At 40.3% G+C, this 18,760-nt stretch overlaps 1 protein-coding gene across 1 annotated transcript in view; it reads right to left on the bottom strand.

Moving 5' to 3' along the window:
* The window catches only part of CACNA2D3 (calcium voltage-gated channel auxiliary subunit alpha2delta 3), an 838,936-nt gene that overhangs the window by 431,502 nt on the left and 388,674 nt on the right, over positions 1 to 18,760 (bottom strand). Inside the window, exon 9 of the mRNA XM_087431193.1 lies at positions 10,154 to 10,228. Within this exon, the coding sequence (XP_087287319.1) occupies positions 10,154 to 10,228 (75 nt within the window). The remainder of the gene's footprint in view (positions 1 to 10,153; positions 10,229 to 18,760) is intronic.

Genomic DNA, 18,760 nt, shown 5'->3' with positions numbered 1-18,760 from the left:
GGACCTATGCACTGCTCATCAAGCCATCTGTGGGGTGTCCCATATAAAAAATAGAGGAAGATGGGCACAGATGTTAGCTCAGGGCTAATCTTCCTCAGTAAAAAGAGGAGGATTGGCAACAGATTTTAGCTCAGAACCAATCTTCCTCACACACATACATACATACATACATAGAAATATATCAAATGTACCTTGTGAATCCCTCATCTACCTTCTTTCCTTCCTTCCTTCCTTCCTTCCCTCCCTCCCTCCCTCTTCCCTTCTCATCCCTTCCATTTCCTTTCCTTCTTCCCTCTTTCACTTCTTTCTATCTTTAAGCAGTATAGGAACCAAGAAGCATACTATTTTGAAAGTTACTTTTTTTGAACCTAGCAGATGTTACTCTTTCACAGTAACACATATAAACCTACCTTATTCTTGTTTAGAGCTGCACTGTATTAAGTCATACTGGATCTAGAAGAATTTATGTATATTTAAGTTGTTCCCAATTTTTCTCTATGTAAATTATTTTTAACATATTCATGACATTTTAAAAACAATGCAATTCTTACTACCTCTTATTAGTTTTGAATTAAATAAAAGTAAGTTAGAGTTTGTTCTGTCTGCAAACTTTGTCTCCTTTGGTGTTTGGGCAGGCAACATTCACCGATGTGCAGAGGGCTACTTTCTGCTTACAGTTCATAACATGCCCCTTGCTCCCATATCTTTGGCAAACTGTACACTGGAGGCCCATAAAGCCATGGGAGGTGGGAGGTTTTAGAATCCAGGGTGCCTCTTTTGACAAAGCTAAGGCTGGAAGAAACAGTACTGGGGAACATCAGCAGCTCTAACGTGTACTTTTGTTAATGCATGGAGGTTCAGCATCTCCTCATCCCATGGGAAAAGATCAAAACTGCCAAGGAAGATGAGAGTTACATGGGTTTCTAAGATCGGTTCATTGTGCAACAAATAATTCACAAATGAATCTTAAACAGAGCCATGAAATTCAGTGGATTTCAGAACATCTTCATTATAAAACCAGAGAAAAACCATATTACTCTCCTTCCTCCCTTCCCCCAGAGAGACCACAGAAGGTTTATTTTAAGGTCTGATGAGTGGTTCAGAAGGTCTGATGTAGATTAGGATGAGCGTTTACTCATGTGAATTCTATATTTGAGTTCCAGGCTCACCCAATTTGTCATGGTTCCTTTTCCTTAAAGAGAAAAAGAAGTCACTTATTTGATACATAAAGTCACTTATTTGATACATAAAGTCACTTATTTGATACATAAAGCAGCAAAGCAAAATTCTCTCCAGACAGTAAACAATGTCTTTAAAAGACAAAAAAAAGAAACCTTAATAGAACTTCAAGATCACTTATTCAAGGATGACGTGTCATAGGCTATTTCAAGCAAAATCATAGGAAATCTGTGAACAAGGACAATTTAGTTTGACCAAGGCCAGCATTTTTACCCTAATCTTTTCTTCTCTTTCAAGACTCATTGAGATTCTCTCATTCCCCTTTCAAATTTTTTAAATGAATTTTATCAAATACTGTTTTAATTAAAATTATCTAGTTCTGATTTTTCAGGAGGTCATGTGAACATTGTAAAATCAGAACGTTGTCATCGAACTAAAGGCGCATGACATAGTAATCCCAGACGTCACCTTCTAGAAACTCTTTCATCCCCTTTCATGAACTAGAAGTAACATTAAGTGGCCACCAGGGAAACAGTCAAACAGTCGTAAGATGAAAAGGTATAAGTAGGAAAGAATCTCAGTTATTTGGCTGTCATGAGAACTTGTCAGGATACATATGGATATTTTGGGTGAAGAACAAAATGTCCTGAAGAATTTGGCACATTTTAGTCAGAATTACTGAACTCACAGGATGGAAGGCTAGCATCTGTGTGCACACTGCCAGTTCTACACAGGTTTATACAGAAGGTCATAATTCCCCATCCCCATTTCACAAAGCACATGAGAAAATGGCTTCAAAGCTGCCATTCATAGGATTTGGCCTGAACTAGACAGACTAGTGAGGATTGCCAACCCTGGAATCAGACAATTTTACCTACAACCTAATTCAGATTGTCCTATATTTAAAAAGAATGTTTCATGCTTTTGTGTTCAATGTTTTGTGGATCTTCTATTGAAACCAAAAAAAAATTTTATTTTCAAGTAGAATCCTCTCCTAGGTGGCTCATCTATTCATTCAATCATTCATTCTTCATTTATACATGCTTCTACTGAGCATCTACCTTATAGGTACTGGCCTGGTTGCCCAGAGTCCTTTCCTTTTGGAAAACCAAGCAGGTCTGTCCAACACAGGTATGCCTCCTAGCCACAGTTGTAGACACCTGGACCAGGCTGCTGGCTGGGCTGCTCCACCCACTGTAGATGCAACTATGGATCCAGAATGGGCACCTGACCTAGCAGAATCACTCAGAGTGCACAGAAGACACATAGAGGAGGCTGCTGGGGACAGGGGGGATGACTCCTAACATCATGTTTAAGGCCTTGGATGCAGTCTCTTCTACCCCAGGACTTTGCAGTTAGGTGAGCTGATGTAAATTCCCATTTTGCTTTTTACATATTTGCTAGTCTCTGTCACATGCCCCTAGGTGAGTCCTGAATGTACATGGCCTAACACCAATTTGATGATAAAAATGGAAATTGATTCAAATTAGCCAAAGGCGCTCATTTTGTTTTAAAATATCCCAAGTTTCTAATGAAAAATAAATGCTTTATCTTCTGAGATTTTCTCCAAATAAAAAGGCCCATAAGGTAAGAACACTGAAAACTCTTGCCATTAGAAACTGAACCACAATCGGTACCTTTTTTTAGATAACTACAACAACCTAACACACATTTTTCCACTGTTCACACTGATTTGATAAAGTCTCTTTTTAAGATTTCCTCATATACCTCAGATTATTTTATTTTATTGTTTTTGGTGAGGAAGATTGTCCCTGAACTAACATTTGTGCCAATCCTCCTCTATTTTGTATGTGGGACACTGCCACAGCGTGGTTTGATGAGTGGTGCGTAGGTCCACACCCGGGATCCGAACCCACAAACCCCGGGCCACCAAAGCAGAACGCGTGAACTTAACCACTACACCTCTGGGCCAGCTCCCAGATTATTTTTTAATTAAACTTTTTATTTTGAGGTAAGTATAGATCCACATGCAGTTGTTAGAAATAACAGACAGAGATGCCATATACCTTTTACCCAGTATTCTCAAATGACATGTTGTAAAACTGTAGCACAATATTACAGTCAGAGAACTGATGTTGATAAAGTCAAGATACAGAACAGTTCCACCATCACAAGGATCCTCGTGCTGCGCTTTTATAACCACTGACCTCTCCTCATTCCCACCTGAACCCCTGGCAACCACTAATCTGTTCTCCATTTCTGTAATTTTGTCATTTCAAGAATGTTATATGAATGGAATCATGCAGTATATACTATTTGGGGATTGCCTTTTTTTCACTCAGGATAATTCCCCAAAGATTCACCAAGTTACTGTATCAACAGTTCTTTTATTTTTTAATTGCTAAATAGTATTCCATGGTATGAGTATATCATAGTTTGTTGAACCATTCACCTACTGAAGGATATCTGGGTTGTTTCCAGTTTGGGGCTACTACAAATAAAGCTGCTATGAACATTTGGGTACAGGCTTTTGTGTGAACATCAGTTTTCATTTCTCTGAGATAAATGCCCAAGAGTGCAATTACTGGGTCATATTGTAATTGCATGTTTAGTTTTATAAGAAATTGCCAAATGTTTTCCAGAGTGGCTGTATCATTTTATAGTCCCATCAGCAATGTATGATCAAATTTCTCTACATCCTCACCAGCATTTGATGTTTTTTATTATTTTATTCTATTTTTTTATTCTAGCCATTCTGATAGGTGTGTAGTGACATCTCATTGGGGTTTTAATTTGCATTTCCCTAGCTAATGATGTGGAATATCTTTTCATGGACTTAGTTGCCATCTGTATATCCTCTTCAGTAAAATGTCCCTTCATGTCTTTTGCCCGTTTTCTAATTGGACTGTTTTTATTGTTGAGTTTGAGTTATTTATATATTCTCTATATACTCATTCTTTATCAGATATGAGGTTTGCACATATCCCAATCTATAGATATATATTTTCATCCTTTCAGCAGGGTCTTTCACATAGCAAAAGTTTTTTTCTAATTTTAACGAGATCCATTTTATCAAATTTTCCTTTTATGGATTGTGCTTTTGGTGTCAAGCCTAAGGACTCTGTCTAACCCTAGATTCTGAAGATTTTCCCCTATGTTTTTTTCAGAAAGTGTCATAGTTGTACATTTTACATTTAAGTGTTTGATTCATTTGAGTTAAATTTTGTTTAAGTTGTAAGGTTCGGGCCAAGGTTAAGTATTTTTTGATTGCTTTTGTCTGCTTATGGACGCTCAATTGCTCTGGCACCATTTGTTGAAAAGAAGATCCTTCCTCCATTGAATTGTTTTTGTATTTTTGTCAAAATTCAGTCGAGCATTTTTGATTGGGTCTATTTCTGTGTTCTTTCTTCTATTCCATTGATCTATGTCTACTCCTCCATCAATACCACACTATTTTGATTACTGTAACTACATAATAGGCCTTAACATTGGCTAAATTGATTTCTATTACTTCATTCTTCTTTTTCAAGATTATTTTACTATTCTAGGTCTTGTGCCTTTCTACGTAATTTTAGAATACTCTTGTCTATGTCTACAAAAATCTTGCTGGAATTGATAGGAATTGCATTCAACCTACAGATCAATTCAAAAAGAATTGACATCTTTATTATGTTGAGTCTTCACATCCATGAACATGGTAAGTCCCTCCATTTATTTAGGGCTTCTTTCATCAGCATTTTGTAATTTTCAGCATATAGAGCCTGTACATGTTTATTAAGTTTATTACTTGGGAGCAATTGTAAATGGAATTTTTTTTTTTTAATTTTGGTTTCCATATGTTCATTGTTATATGGAAATGGGATTGGTTTTTGTGTGTTGATCTTGTATATGTGACTTTGCTGAACTCACTTATTAATTCTAGGAGTTTTTAGGGTTTTGCTCTTTTGGTAGATTCTTTGGGATTTTCTACATATATAATCATGTCATCTGAAAACAGAGAGTGTTTGATTTCTTCCTTTCTGACCTGTATGCCTTTTATTTCTTTTCCTAGCTTTATTGCACTGGCTAGAACTTATAACACCATGTTGAATAAGAGTGGCGGGTGTGGACATCCTTATCTGTTCCTAATCTTAAGAGGAAAAGCTTTTGAACTTTCACTGCTAAGTTGGATGTCAGCTGTAGGTTTTCGTAGATGGTCTTTATCAATTTGAGGAAGTTACCTCTGTTCCCATTTTGCTGAGAGGTTTTTTTTTAAATCATGAATGTGTGTGAGATTTTATAAAATGCTTTTTCTGAGTTAGTTGACATGATTATATGATTTTTCATCTTTAGCCTGTTAATACAGTGAATTACACTGATTGATTTGACACTGATGTCAAACCAGCTTTGCATATCTGGAATAAATCCTATTTGGTGATGGTGTATTACTCTTTATATATATTGTTGGATATGATGTACTAAAATTTTGTTGAGATTCTTGCTATAAGTTCATGAGGGATATTGGTCAGTAGTTTTCTTTCTCTGTACTGTCTTTGTCTGGTTTATCAGGGAACTATAGCCTCATAAAATGAATTGGGAAGATTTCCCTCCTGTTCTATTTTTCTTGAAGACATTCTGCAAAATTGGTATTAATTCTTTTTTAAATGTTTTGTAAAACTCTCCAGTGAAACCACCTCTGAGACTGGAGATTTCTTTTTGAAACTTTTAAATTATGACTTCAATTTATTTAATATTTATAGGATTATTCAGGTTATCTATTTTATCTTGGTTGGATTTTGGTAGCTTGTAGTTTTTGAGGATTTGGTTCATTTCTCCTACGTTGTCAAAATCATGAGTGTAAAGTTCTTTACAATACTCCCTTATAACCCTTTTAATGACTACAGTTCTACAGTAATATTCCCTGTTTTGTTCCTGATATTGATGATTTGTGACTTCTCTTTTTATTTTTGTCAGTCTTGCTAGAGGTTTATCAGTTTTATCGAATATTTTTTGAAGAACTAGCTTTTGGTATCATTGATTTTTCTCTACTGTTTTGCTGTTTCAATTTAATTGATTTCTGCTTTTTATTATTTCCTTCCTTCTGTTTGTTTTGGGTTTATTTTCCTCTCCTTTTTCTAGTTTCTTGTGGTAGGAAGTTAAATTATTAATTTCAGGCTTTCCTTTTTTTAACGTAAGCATTTAGCGCTATAAATTTCCCTCTCAACACTGTTATAGCTTTGTTCCACATATTTTGATGTGCTGTCTTTTCATTTTCATTCAGCTTTATATTTTTAAAATTTCCTTCAAGACTTTCTCTTTGATCCATGAATTATTTAGTAGCGTATTGTTTAATTTCTAAGTGTTTAGAGATTTTTCTGTTGTCTTTATTTCTTGATTTCTAGCTTGAATCCAATTTCATCAGTCCAATTTCAAATCTTTTAAAGTTGTTGAGATTTGTATTATGACCCAGGATATGTTTTACCTTGGTTAATGTTCCATGGGTGCTTGAAAAGAATGTGTATTCTGCTGTTGTTGGGTAGAGTATTCAGTGAAGGTTATTTGAATCTTATTGGTTGATGGTGTTGCTCAGTTCTTCTATATTCTTGCTGACTTTTGATTTAATAGTCTATCAATTTATGACTGTGAAGTGTACAAGTCCCCAACTATAAATGCAGGTTTTTCTATTTCTACTCTAAGCTCTTTTAATTTCTGGTTTTCGCTTTTAATTTTTGCTTCATGTGTTTTGAAGCTCTGTAGTTTGGGCAAACACATTTAAGATTGTTATGTCTTCCTGGTAGATTGACCTTTTTATCATTATGTATTGTCCCTCTTTGTCTCTAGTAATTTTCTTTGCTCAAAGATGACTTTACCTGATATTAATATAGCCACTCCTATTTTTTTTTTAAAAATGTTCACATAGTATATATTTTCCCATCCTTTTACTTTCAACAGATCTATGTCATTGTATTTCAAGTCAATTTCTTGTAGTTAGCGTATGGTTAGATTATTTTTTTAAATCTACTTGGCCAGTCTCTATCTGTTAATTGGTGTGCTTAGACCATTTACATTTAAGATAATTAGTGATGTCAGGGCTTAAGTCTGCCAACTTATTTCTTTTTCCTGTTCATTTCCTCTGTTTCTCATTTCTGTTTCTCTTTTCTTATACTCCTATGAGTTACTTTTTAGGTATTCTTTTTATTGTTTTCTTAATGGTTGCTCTAGGTATTATAATATAAACATGTAATTTATCACAGTCTACTGTTATCAGCATTTACTACTTCCAGTGAAATGTAGAAATCTTACTTCTAATTAGATCCCTTTACCCTCCATAAGTTTTAAATATAACTGTCTTAAGTATTCCTCAACAAACATTGGGCACCACAACAGATGATGCTATAATTTTGGTTTCAACTATCAAATATGATTTAAGAATCTCCTGAGAATTAGATACTCTATTATACTTACTCCTATATTTACCCATTCCAATATTCTTTCCTTTCTAAAGTTTCAAGCCTTTTTCTGTAATTTCCTTTCTGTGTGGAGAACTTCTTTAACCATTCTTTGAGGGTAGGTTTGTTGGCAACAAATTCTCATAGTTTTCCTTCATCTGCAAATGTCTTTATTTCCCTTTCATTCACAAAGGATATTTTCAGTGAACATAGAATGCTGAGCTGACAGTTCTTTTCTTTCAGTACTTGAAAAATGCTATGCCACTTCCTTTTGGTCTCTATGATTTCATACAAGAAATCTGCTGTCATTCAAATTGGTAATTTAAGTAGTATGTCCTTTCTCTCTGGCTGCTATCAAGTTTTTTATTTTTTTCTTGTCTAATTATATTTAACTATGATGTGTCTTGCCATGGATTTACTTGGGTTAATTCTCCTTGGAATTTGCTCAGCCTTTTGAATATGTATGTTTATGCTTTTCACTAATTTTGGGAAGTTTCCAGCCAATATATCTTTAAATATCTATCCAGTCTAACTCTCCTGGGACTTTCATGACACGAATGCTAGCTCTTTTGCTGTCCCACATGTCCCTGACACTCTGTTCATTTTGCTCCAGTCTATTTTCTCTCTGTTCAGGTTGGGTAATTTCTATTGATCTGTCCTGAAGTTCACTGATTCTACCTACTGTCACCTCCACTCTACTATTGAGCTGATTTAGTGAGCCTTTATTTTGGTGACTGTATTTTTCAGTTCTATAATTTCCATTTGGCTCTTTTTTATAACTTCTATGTCTTTGCTGAGCTTTTCTATTTTTTCATTTGTTTCAAGAGAATTCCTAATAGTTTGTTGAAGCAATTTGATAATTTCAACATCTGATTTGTGTCAATATTGGTTTCTGTTGATTGTCTTTTCTCATTCATGTTGTGATTTTCCTGGTTCTTGGGATGACAAGGGATTTTTAATTGCATTCTGGGTATTTTGGATTGTATAAGACTCTGGGTCCTGTTTAACCTTTTTTCTTAGCAGTCAGTCTCTTTGTTGAGGTGGAGCACAAGGGCCAAGTGGGTGTGGGTAGCACAGAAGATAAATTCTTAGCCCACTTTCTCTAACAATTTTTTCATCCATAAGACTTCGTATCTTCAAATATCACACCACCCTTGTCCATTTGGAAAGCCACCAGAAGGAAGGCCTGGATCATTTTAAGCATCTTTGCTACTTAATGTTGAGGGTACCATCACTGGACACATATTTGAGGCTCTGGCAGATGTTCCAATGCTACAATATTGGGAAGGCAGTGGAATCCAGACCCAGGCATCAGCCAAACAAAAGGAAAGTCCCTAGGGAAATATGGCTGTAGGTTGAAGTCATTTTTTTCCTACTTTAGCCTAGAAAATGACCATGAACAAACATTCCCTAGATATTGAACTATAGTGTACTTGTTTCTCTCTCCTAAAAACAGCTTGTTACAGTGTTTCTTCCCCCTCCAATTGAAGCTTGGATATTAACTCTGGCATAATTTTTCCTTCTCACTCTGTGTTCCAGTTGTAATGAATTTCTCCCAATCCTCTGTTGCTCACTCCCTCAGAAATGCTCAAACCAAGTGCTTCCACCACCTGCAACAAATATAGCCCCAATGCCACTCCCAGCCCACTTGGGACAGGCAGCTCTCCCCAGCATATGCACAGTGCTTCACAAAAGCCTACCTTAGCCATTGTCCTCCACCACTGCATGGGGGTCTGCTCTCCAGAAGAGGAGCATATTTTATTGCTTGCCATATACTCACATGGCAAGCACAACAAAACAATGCGAGTAATGGCCTCTATGAGTCCCAGGAGGTGTGACGTTGTTGCAGCCACAGCTACACCTTCAACTGAAATTGTCACCTGGCCCTGTAGAGGTAGTATGGTAGTAGCTGTGGTGGTTGTACTGGTAAATTTAAAAGTGGCCAAAAGGAAATAGGATTTATTTTATAGGAATCTATCCCGGAAATTTTCCTAAAATGCTCCAACTGGAAGGTAAACTTCTATCCCATTTCCTAAGTTCCTCCTTTAACATATCTTTCTTTTGTTCCACAATATTTTTGGAGCAGGCAATTCTTGGAGCATTGAGGGTACAGCAGAGAGTAGACACCATACCATCCTTGAAAATCTTACCTTCTAACTCAGGAGTCAAGTTAACCCAATAGCTACCCCAGCAATTATTTAATCAATCATATTGAGTACAACAAGAGATATAACAAGTGGGTTCACTTTTCTTTGAAATCTCAGCAAGAGCCATATTCTTTGCATGATGTCAACATAGGTGCCAAGCACAACATAGGATGTGCTCAGAGTAAGAAAAAAAGAAAATCAACACAATTGTTTCAGAACTAGCAAGCATCTGAACTCAATGTAATTATTTTACTGCCATGATATTATTTGTGCCTCTTCATAAATGTTCTACAAGCTAGGGTTCCTAGGGCCTCAATGGAAGGGCAGTACATTTGATGAGTTTCTAAAAATAATGACAGAATGATTGTAAGCGATCACTGTGAGGGAGACAGGGGTGTGCGATGACCCTTGATGCGCCCGCCCAGCAGCAGGCCCTACCTCCTTGTTTGTCCTGTCGGCTTGCACCAACGTTCCATTCAGGCAAGGTTCCACATAGTGGAGCTCCTCGTTATACTGCAAAGGGAAGAAACAGCCAAGAGGAAACACTTAATTAAGCATTCGAAAGATACTAATTACTAATTTAAGGATACACATACACAAACAAAAAGCAGCACAATCACAAGCCCAATTCACATAAGGTGACTTTCTCACTTGGTGCCCCTATAGAAAAGTGTGATTAAGTGCCAAAGACAGACTTTATTCTCTTCTTGTTTGAGGGAGAAACTTATAGAGCAAGTGTTGGTGTATGGCAGTGTTCAGGGTGTACATAGCTAACTGATAATCCTTCAGGAGTGGCTCCAAACACTGGGGGTCCCTGGGCCTGGCTGACAGTGCGTAGTCCAGGCGGGATATGAAGAGCATACCAGAGTTAGGTGGATACGGCTCCAGGTCCTGTCTTCAGCTTTGTGGAGACAAGGACCCATGTGTAGGTCACAGGTGAGTGAGGACAAAAATGGAGGGAAGGAGAGGTCACTCTGGGAGGCTATGCAGGTGTTGGTCAGAGCACTGCTCATACACAGTGACACCATCTTCCATACAGGCCAACGTCAGCCTTCCCTTCATTTTTGATTCCAGAATACCCAGAATATGACCCTCTGTTATGATCCAAAGCTTACAACTAGGAAGCAGAAATTTGAGTGTTCTTGTCTTCATTTCTCTCATCAAGAATGATTCTCTGCACTGCAGCTAGGCTGGTCCTTCTAAAACACAAACCTGATTATGTCGCCTCTTGTCAACCCCGTTCCCAGCTCTCCATTGCTCTGCAGAGGAACCTTCCAGGGCTTGGCAGGGCTCTGGACACTTGGCCCTGTTCTAGCATCTTCACTCATTAACGCTCCCCATAAACTTAGCATCAGCCAGCCCTAATTCCCTTCCTGTCCCCTGACAGCTCCCATCTTTTCCTTTAGGCCTTCCACCATGGGGTCCTCTCCCTGGGGCTCTCACTCTGGCATCTCCCGGCTGACTCGTGTTCATCCTGTGGGTCAGCTCATTCCTGCCTCCTCTGGGAAGCAGCTTCTGGTGAAGGTGAGGCCCCTCTCCTGTATATCCCCAATTCTAGTTACCTGGTGCCTGGATCCCTTACCACAAGGTGGGCTGCACTGTTAGGGTCCATGTCTAGTTCCTCAGTGTATTCCCTGTGACAAGGGCTGGGCCCACAATAGGTACCTAAGAACCATTTGTTCAATGAGAGTGTTATAGCATTTCTATTTTGGCGACAAAAAGCCCAGCCCAGAACTCCAGAAGGAAGGAACCAGAACCACCTCTCACAGGCCCAGGTCCTGAGCAAAGTCTGGCTAAGGAGTTTGGACTTTAAGTCTGTAGGCAGTAAGGCCCCTGGAGCGCTATGAGCAGGGGAGTGAGTGAAATAAAGAGATGAGCTCGGGACAACTGCTCCAGACACACTGCAGGGACAGACTGAAGACAACCAGACGTTCAGCTGCTGCAACAGTGACTGAGATACCTTGGGTTTCACATGCCAAGAGGCTTACTAAGCAAGTAGGAGTCATGATAATACTAATATCAGCAATTAACCATTATTGAGCGCTTAATCCATCAGCACAGGCTAGACTTCTCAACCTCATGTGGAAAGTACTTCCAATCACTCCCCCTTTACAGATGAGGAAACTGAGGCAGAGCAAGGATGATCAACTTGCTCAAAGTCACCAGGGAGTACATAAGGGGTGGAGTCCAGACTCAAACCCAGGCAATTTGACCTCACAGCCACTGACCTCAGGACCTCCAAGCCCCCAACTTCTCCTCTCTGGCCTCCAAACCTCTATGCTTCCCATCAGTCTTTTACTCCCTCTTTCATCTTTGTTCTTAGTCATACAAAAGCATTTGAAAAATTATATCCCAATGGTCTTAGAGCTTAGATCTCCTCTGATGAGGCATGGAGGAAAAACACATTTATGCAATTCTGAAATGAGTCATTGAGAAATGGGAGTGTGACTTTCAGTCAACAAATGGAACATCATCTGAGGATCCAGGAAGCAACAGCACAGTCCAACCTGAAGAAGAGCTTCTCCAAAGTTCATAGTCCATATTGGACTGACACTGGAAGTTGCTGAAAAACCAGCCATTCCCTCCTCCTCCACCTCCTTTGTTGACTGATGTGTTTCAGGCTGACAATATGCCCATTCCTTAGGCCTGAAGCATAATCAGTCTTAGCCAATCACAGCTATCCAGTTCCCTTCTACTGGATACATGTTTCCATAGCCTGTCTTGCAGCAAAGGGCAGTCAAACAGCCCATTCTCAGCCAATGAAACATAAGCGGAAGTGTTCCACACAGTTTTGATAAAACTTTTTTCTTGCCATTAAAGGAAAACTCTTCTATACCCACTGCCTTCCTTCCCACTTGACATGCTACTGTGGAGTTGCAGCTACCATTTTGCAACCATGAGGTGAAAGATTAAGAATGGAAAGCAAAGCTCAAGGAAGACAAAGCAGGAAGATGGAGCCAGTGTGGGTCCTTGATGACACTGCTGAACCACTGTACCAGAATACATCTGCCCTCCTCTAGGCTTCTTCCATGAGATTATTAGATGCCTATATGCTAAAGCACTTTCATTCAGTTGTTCTGTAACTTGCAGCCCAAAACTTTCCTAAATGAGGTTGTAATTTTGGTTCTTCTTCCACTTAACTCTCCATTTTCCAGGTAAATTTTAAAACTTCCCCTATATTCTGCCCAATACACATTCTCAAAGTTGATCCCTGAGTTTATACAGTCTGAGCTGGGAGTCCAAGGACTTGAGTCCAAGTCCTGCCTCTGCCATGTACTTACTGTGTGGCCTTGGGGAAGTCACTACACCTCTGTGATCCCAGATTTTTATGCATAAGAAGGTGCTAATTCATCTTCTGTTTAGTCTTCAGGGGCCCCGCCCTGTAAGGATCCAATGAGGCAACAGACCTAAAACTGCTTTGCTAATGCAAAGGCCTACACATGTGGAGGGGGGCTGCAGAAAGGGGTTAAAAGTATAAAAGACCAAGAAGTTCTTGCCCTCATCAGGGAGGAACATGTGCAGTAATCAAAACCATGCTTGCCGTCACTGTGTGAGCCGTGGCCACGGTGGAGGAATCTGCTCTGCTGAACCCCCGCCAGCTTGTTAGTGGCATCATCCAAGCCTGCAGTTGACTAATTTCCCTTGACTGCATCAGGATAAAGCTATGCTGAGCAATCTGGTCTCTATCACCAAAGGGAGCTGGGCTTGGCCGTGTGTGTGAGAGAACGGTGCACACCAGGCAGCTGTGCCAAGGACACCCATTGGCTGTGCAAGCTCACCACGCTACCCAGCGCTCCTCCCAAGGGGGACACCAAGGGGCCCTGCATGTGGAACGGCTTCCAGGCTCCTAGCAGCTCTCCATTTGGAAACTATACAGTTTTTTGCATTTTTATGGAGGTTCCCTAGATTTCTACTTTGTGAAACAAAGATGTGGCATGGCCATATTAATTTACAATGGAAGATCTGGTCACCTCAGCCCTAAGATAAAATGGCTTTATAAATAGCTCTCCTTCATCCCTACTCAAGCAACCAAATATCAATCATCTAATGAAGAAAAGGATGCGATGCATATTATCACCAACCAGATGGAATTTTCTTCTGCCATTTGCTTTTGCTCCTTCCTACTACCAGGATTGAACCCTAGAAAGGCACTCAACCACTCCCTTTTCTCCAAAGCAGTAAGCCCTTCCTGAAAATTTCTGGGAAATGGGAAGAGTCTTTTAGCAGGATAGGAGAGGGCCCAGGCAGCCATGGAGATGGTCCAATCAGCCCACCAACCACATGGTGAAGAGATGTACAAAGAACTTTGACCCCTTAAAGAGCTTAGAAACTGCCACATACACACAGGGCCTCAGTCACTGTCAGTTTCCTTCTCCCCTTCTCCTTCCTGGTTGGCTCTCCTCTTCTGATTCACACAAGGGAGGAGCAGAAGAGCTAAAAGCAACTGAGGCAGACAGGCTGGGTTAAAATCCTGGCTCTGCCACACACATGCTGGGTGACCGTGGCCAAGGCATCTCAGCTCCGGGAGCCCCAGTGTTTGTGTTGGGGAGGTGGGGATGGGAACTGCACCTCTCTCACAAACTCACTGTGAAGATGAAATGAGATAATTTGGTAAAGAGTCAACATAGAACCCAGCATGTAGCAAGAGAAAGAAAGTGTCTGGGTGCACAAACACAAGAAAGATAGAAAGTATATGTGAGTGTGATGTGTGGTACACAGAAAGAAAGACCAATGAGTACTCTCCACCCTGAGCTGGTACTTGCTATGTAGGAGGGGGTTGGGGCCAATGGTAACAACCACTCTTGGGAACAGGGCTCATGTGCCCCTGATCACCTCTGGAGAGCACAGATTCTGCATTCTTTGGAGAGAAGGTGCTACATCAATAGGAACATATGACTGTCTAAATACACAAGACAGAAACCGCCATCCTGCAGGGCCATACACTGTCCTACTCTGTGCCACACTCTGAACCCTTCCAGGGACCCAGGTCTGACTTTAGCAGACTGGGAGCCAAGACAGCACAGCCAGCCTACTGCCAAATCCCCTCCCAGGAAGACATCTGCCATAAACTCTTTGTTCCTGTGTTTGCTCTGTGAATATTAACTAAGCACCTGCTATGACCCAGGGACATAAAACAGTGGCTAAATTTGCACATGATCACCACTACGGAGTGATCATGAACGACTTTTTCTTACTTTTATTAGTAAAAGACGATGCTCATTACATCTTAAGATAATGTCTGCTGTTCCTTTTCATGATAAAAAGTGCTTATCTGTGATGCTGCAATGATCCAACCAAAACCAAAAACAGGTTTGAGACAAACCTACCATCTTCTCAGGATGTTAGACTACGTCCCACTACTCTCTTCTTATGGGAATTGCCCCTCCCTCTCCTCTGTGCCAACCACCAAACTCTACGCTCTGACAGCAGGGACAGGATAGGAGAGGGCCCAGGCAGCCGTGGAGATGGTCCAGTCAGCCCACCAACCACATGGTGAAGAGATGTACAAAGAACTTTCACCCGTCTGCCTTTTCCTTCCTTTTGCCCAATCTCTGTAAGCATTCTCTACATCTCCCGTTTTAAAAATACAGCAAAATCGTCAATGGGAATTTTAATGAGGATATAAAAAGGAAAGGCAAGTTTTAAGTTTCATTAAATGAATGATGGGGACTTTTTGGAGAAGGATCTAAAAACAAAGAACAAATGGGCTGGACTCGCCCACTAAGATTCATGCAAACTTCGGCACTAGTGTAGAATAGTGCCACATGTTGGCTCGTGTACATTGCAGCCCAGATACTGGAGAGTGAAGGACAGCTGACTTTGGGTTCTAAATGATATTGAGGACTCTGAACCCTACTGAATGTGGGAAGTTGGACTTGATTGATGAAAGCAATGCAGCTTTCAGGCCTAACAGAAGAGAAACGGTTGCCTAAAAAAAGAGAATGAGGGAAGACCTAACTAAGAAGGAAGACACTTACGGGAACATGTCAACACGTCACCCTGTAGCTGAGACTCCTTCTATGTCCTCCATTGCCTCCAGATCAAGTCCTAATTCCTCTATGTGGCTGACCAGATATGCTTGATCCGGCCTGACCCTCTCAATCCAGTCCCATTCTTTTCACCATCACCCTTACCTACCCACTCTGCCTCTCACATTCACCCCCACTCCAATGTGTCCAGACACTGAACTCCTTTTGGTCAATCCACCCAGTCCTGTCCTTCGTGGGGGTGGCAGAGGAGTTACATTTTCCTCCTCAATTGTTCCTTCTCCTTCCTCTTGCCCTACGTCATTGCATATGCCTGGCTAATACCTTCCTATCTTAAAGTGTTCGCTTAGTCATCACTTCTTCCAAGAAGCCACCACGAGCCTCCAGTTGGTTGCATGCCTGGGCTCTCTGCTCTCCCAGCCTCTCTCACTGCCCCACTCAAAGACTGCACTGTCCACCCTCTACTGTGAGCACTCGCTTCCTGGCTGCCTCCACACCCAACACTCACACGCACAAAACCTCAAAGGAAGACAACCTGTCTTCCTTATTTAGAAAGGCAGCCCCAGCTCTTAACTCTTAGCACTTAATAGTTTTTGTTGAATGAATAAATAATCAGAACAAAGAAATGAAAAGGAAAAATTATAGAAAAGATTACTGATGGAAAAGACTAGAAACGAAGCCTAGAAAAAACAAGTTGACACAGATACAAAAGAAGAATAAATGAAAAGATGAGAATCTCTAACCCCTTCAAAAAACAGATAAACAAAAAGTAAAGGAAGTAAGTGGGACGTTTTGGAGAATCCTAAGTTCCACAAAAACCCCATAAAATTAAAATGCTGGCATGCTCATACAATGCAAGAAACTGATGTGGAATTGCTGGAACTCCATTAAATATTTTTATGGTTTTATTGGTGCACTTCTGATTAAATAACCTTTAAAATAAAAATGTGTAGGGATTATGTAATGAAGCAGATGAACCCACAATATTTTCAGCAACACAAGGCATCCCAGAGATCCTTTGCATTACAAAAGCTTCTTGTGTAATTGGAAACACAACTGGACATAATTAGTAGTACAGAACAAATGAGCACTGAAAGAAAATACCATCCTCATACTTTTAATACGGAATCGATTACTCTAAAAAGCAAATCCACAGCAGGCGAAGCACTGGAGAAAGGGTTCTAAAGAAAATTCTGCAAATTAAAACCAGGACCCCAGAAAGTTCTGGGTTGAACTCACAAATGATGCTCTTCTCTATTCGACTCTGCACGAACACAGCTGCAGGAGGCATTTAAATTGATTTAACAATATCAGCCCAGTTAACACTGTGTTCATTTAATGCACAGCTTAGGCTTCTGTAAAACCATTTTTCAAATTTCACCATCAGACAGAATTAGCACCCTCATTTTTATGATAATATTGTTAATTTAATGCATGGCTTGGAGTTAGACTTCAAAGTGAATCAGAAAAATATGGCTTTTCTCTTGTCAGAGACATCTCTCTTCATGCACCAATGGTTTGACCTTAAATTTTAACTTTGACTTCACAAAATCACTCTCATATTTCAACTATTCTTTTATTATTCAATCATTTAGTTCACCAGTCTTAGATAGATTTCGCAATACCCTGCCTATGAAAGCTAAAACAATTTTTAACATTATCTTTTCGTGTTTATTCTCTGGAAAGACCTGGATTGGAAGATTTTCAGTATAATATATAAGATGGACTTAGCAATGAACTTAATACAAACATGGAAACATGGAAAACTGGAATGGGCAAGGAAAGTCTTTCTCGCTACTTAAATCTCCCTCCGCCTTTCCCTATAATGACACTGAAAAATCACATGGCAAAGAGGAATTAGATTTGTACAAACAAAACCCTACAACGCAGGAGGGCTTCAAACATTGAAAATAAAGATTGTACCCATTACTTTCTCTCTAAAACACTGAAACGTCTCCTCAAACATCTACCCAGCAAGTAAGAGAAGGCTGACAGCGTAATGAAGGGTGAAATGATAATGTCTTCTCCGTAAATGGAATCCAGCCGACAAGAACAATGCACTCAGACAGATTTGCAGGGCATTCCGGATGGTGTTTCAAATAGCCCATCCCCCTGCACTTACAAGAGCCTGCAGTGGGGTCTCCCTCTAGACAGAGGCAAGTTACCATTTTAAACAGATTGAGGAAAAATCCACACCACATTATTGGAGCAATTTTGCCAGGGTGGAAACAGGAAAAGGTGATGGAGAAAAAACACCACCACAGTTCCGCAAGGCAAACTTACTGAAACACACTTAGGAGTGGGAGAGACAATTCAAGGGGATGCAAATGAAGATTTGCCCAGTAAGAATCTCCTATTTAGCGAGCCGCCCCGGGGCTGAGTGGTTAATGTTCCACGTGCCCCCCTTCGGCGGCCCTGGGTTCGAGGGTTTGGATGTCGGGTGTGGACTACTCCACTCATCAGCCATGCCGTGGAGGCATCCCACATACAAAGTAGATGCAGACTGGCATGGATATTAGCTTAGGGCTAGTCTTCCTCAAGCAAAAAAAAAAATCAAAAAAAGAGGAAGATTGCCAGTGGGTGTTAGCTCAGGGTGAATCTTCCTCACACACACACAAAATCTCCTATTTAAGACCTTCAAAATGTTGGTGCTATGGACTGAATGTTTGTGTCTCCCCTAAATTCATTTGTTGAGGCCCTAACCCCCAGGTGATGATGTCTGGAGTTGGGGCCTTTGGGAGGTAATTAGGGTTAGATGAGGTCATGAGGGTGGGGCCTTCATGATGAGATTGTGCCCCTATGAGAGGAGACATGAGAGAGCCTGCTCTCCCCTCCTCGCTCTCTCTCCATGTGCACACAAGGAGAGAAGGCCATGTGAGCACACAGTGAGAAGGTGGCTGTCTGCAAGCCAGGAAGGGAATCCTCACCAGAGACCAAACCATGCCAGACCTTGGTCTTGGACTTTCCAGCCTCTAGAACTGTGAGAAAATAAATTTCTGTTATTTAAGCCACGTGGTCTATGGTATATTGTTATGGCAGGTGGGAGCTAAAACAGTTT

This window comes from Ceratotherium simum, chromosome 5 (genome assembly GCF_057802395.1).
Source record: "Ceratotherium simum simum isolate JZ-2026a chromosome 5, ASM5780239v1, whole genome shotgun sequence".
NCBI classification, from domain to species: Eukaryota; Metazoa; Chordata; class Mammalia; order Perissodactyla; family Rhinocerotidae; genus Ceratotherium; species Ceratotherium simum.
The sequence above is the reverse complement of the archived record's forward strand: the minus strand, read 5'-3'. Positions and strand labels throughout refer to the sequence as shown.